This window comes from Pteropus vampyrus, unplaced genomic scaffold (assembly GCF_000151845.1).
Source record: "Pteropus vampyrus isolate Shadow unplaced genomic scaffold, Pvam_2.0 Scaffold300, whole genome shotgun sequence".
Classification (NCBI taxonomy): Eukaryota; Metazoa; Chordata; class Mammalia; order Chiroptera; family Pteropodidae; genus Pteropus; species Pteropus vampyrus.
The window spans coordinates 1,964,964-1,967,287 of record NW_011889081.1 but is presented as its reverse complement, the minus strand read 5'-3'; the positions used below and the strand labels follow the sequence as shown (position 1 = coordinate 1,967,287).

At 40.2% G+C, this 2,324-nt stretch overlaps 1 protein-coding gene across 1 annotated transcript in view; it reads left to right on the top strand.

Moving 5' to 3' along the window:
* Positions 1–2,324, top strand: part of LOC105303114 (zinc finger protein 75A-like) — an 11,623-nt gene that overhangs the window by 6,975 nt on the left and 2,324 nt on the right. Inside the window, exon 6 of the mRNA XM_011376543.2 lies at positions 1,809–1,919. Within this exon, the coding sequence (XP_011374845.1) occupies positions 1,809–1,919 (111 nt within the window). The remainder of the gene's footprint in view (positions 1–1,808; positions 1,920–2,324) is intronic.

Below are 2,324 nucleotides of genomic sequence, written 5' to 3'. Positions count from 1 at the left end.
TTATTGGCATTTGAAGAAGTGGCTGTGTATTTTTCCCAGGAAGAATGGGAGTTACTGGATCCCAGTCAGAGGGCCCTCTACAATGATGTAATGCAGGAAAACTATGAGACTGTCATCTCTCTAGGTAAAGATTCTCCCCTTGCCTTTACTTAAAAGTTATCAGTCATGTTCTTGTCTTACTTGGAATGCATCCCTGTGAGAGTGTCTGTGTTCGTAGCTGTTTGGTTCACAACTAGAATGGTGCAGGCTGGGGTAAGGTCAATGCAGATCACTTGAGAGCTTTTTCCAAGTACACATTTCTTATTCTACATAGAATTCTTGATCTCTTTTCTCTCTTCCCCTCCAAACTTCCTGTTTTCATATGCTTCTTGTCTCATAAAGGGTACCTCCATTCACTCATGTGCAAGAAAAATACATCATCCTTTACTCTGATTTGGCCATGATACCCCAGTACTAATGCATTACTAGTCCTCTTGACTTCATCTTCAATGGCCCGAGTCCAGCTATTTATTACCTCTTGCCCTCTTAGCCTCATAGTCTAAGCCAGTGGCATCTCAAAACAAATCCACCTCAGTTTTTTCCTAACTGGTGCCTCTTACCACCACTCTAGACCTTACACAGTCTGTTTATCATGCAGCAGCCACAGTCTTTTAAAACCTGATCAGATAGTGACATTTGTCTAATTTAAAACCTTATGATGACATCTCATCACATTCAGAATAAAATCCAAACTTCTCCTTACCAAAGACTTTCCAAGACATGGCCTCTCTTTACCTACCTACCCTCATCTCCTGCCACTTGTGCCCTCCTTCAGCCCTTCTCATCCACACTGGTCTTGCTGTTTCTTCAACTTGCTATGCACATTTCTACCTTCCCCTTCTCTCTACCTGGCAAATTTTTCTGCCACATGTCAAAACTCTTTACCTTTAGGTCTACTCAAATATCACTTCCTCAAAGCTGCCTTCCATATACCTTTTTCTCACACAGCTTCACAGAAGCAGAGTCTTAAATTCTCTCTTATCTTGCTCTAGTTTTTTTAAAAAACATCACTTCTGCGATTTTATTTGTTTATTGATGTTTGATTGTCTCACTGTCCCAGTAGAAGATAAGTTCTGTGAGATCAGGGGACTTTGGCTTGTTCTTCACTGTATGCCTAGTTCACAGAGAGTGCCTGGCATGCCGTAGCCACTCAGTACATATTTGTTGAAAGACTGAATGCTGAATACTTCCCATACATACTTGGCAGTTTGTATTTAGGAAAAGTCCACTAAGTGATTCTGGTCTGTTTCATCCAAAAGGATGTAAACCAGTGAGCTATAGGAGTGGTAGAAATTCTTACAAGCCTAGTGTCTGGTTCTCTGGTGATAAATAAAAAGTTGCTGTAATTATGATAGGAATCACTTGTGTATATGATACCCAACCCACTGACCATTGGCTCTGCTAGACCTGGTCTTATTCAGAGTGAGTCCTAAAGATTTAATAGGACCAACCTATATTCCATGCAGCCTCTAGAGTTTGGTTCCACCTTGGTCAAATATGGGGTATTCTTGGTGGCTGAAGAGAGAGAACATGCACATGGTTCGCATGCCCTCTGTCCTTTACATCAATCAAGCTAGGCTTATTTCTCATTCTCCACTTTGCATCTCCACTTACAAATGCAGTATAGCGTGAACCTGATGCATCATTTATCATTTAACTATTTGTGGTAACAAACTGTAAAAGTGTTCTTTGTTTTTACTGAAATAGGCTAGAATTAGTGAATCATTGTTAAGTTGCCTGTCTTTGACCTGAGTTTTTTCATTTCACAGCTATATTTGTGCTTCCCAAACCTAAAGTGATCTCCTGTCTAGAGCAAGGGGAAGAGCCATGCGTTCAAGGATCCCCGAATTTCAAGGACAGTCCTGGAGCACTGTCTATGGGTAAATACTCCATGGGAGGAGGAGAAATGTGTCTTGATAGGAACCTTTTTAAGGGCTTAACATTTTAAGATTCTATTTATCTATATTTTAAAAATCAGTGATCTTTGAATTTTTCTCTCCATTCCTGTGATTTTCTTGCTCTGCCACACAGTTGGTTGATTTTTATGTTTATTCCAATAGGGCTAAAGCTGAAAAATGACACTGAAAATCATCAGTCGATATGCCTTTCTGGTTTAGAAATTCAAGCACCAGGAGACTTAATATCAAAAATAGCCAGAGTGAATGTTCTCCAGAAAACAACAGGCAAAGAGAATTATGTTGAGGTGCACAAGATGGGGAAATGGCACCAAGATTTGCCAGTGAATAAAAGAGAGAAACTTGTAACCTGGAGACAAGAGCTGCTGA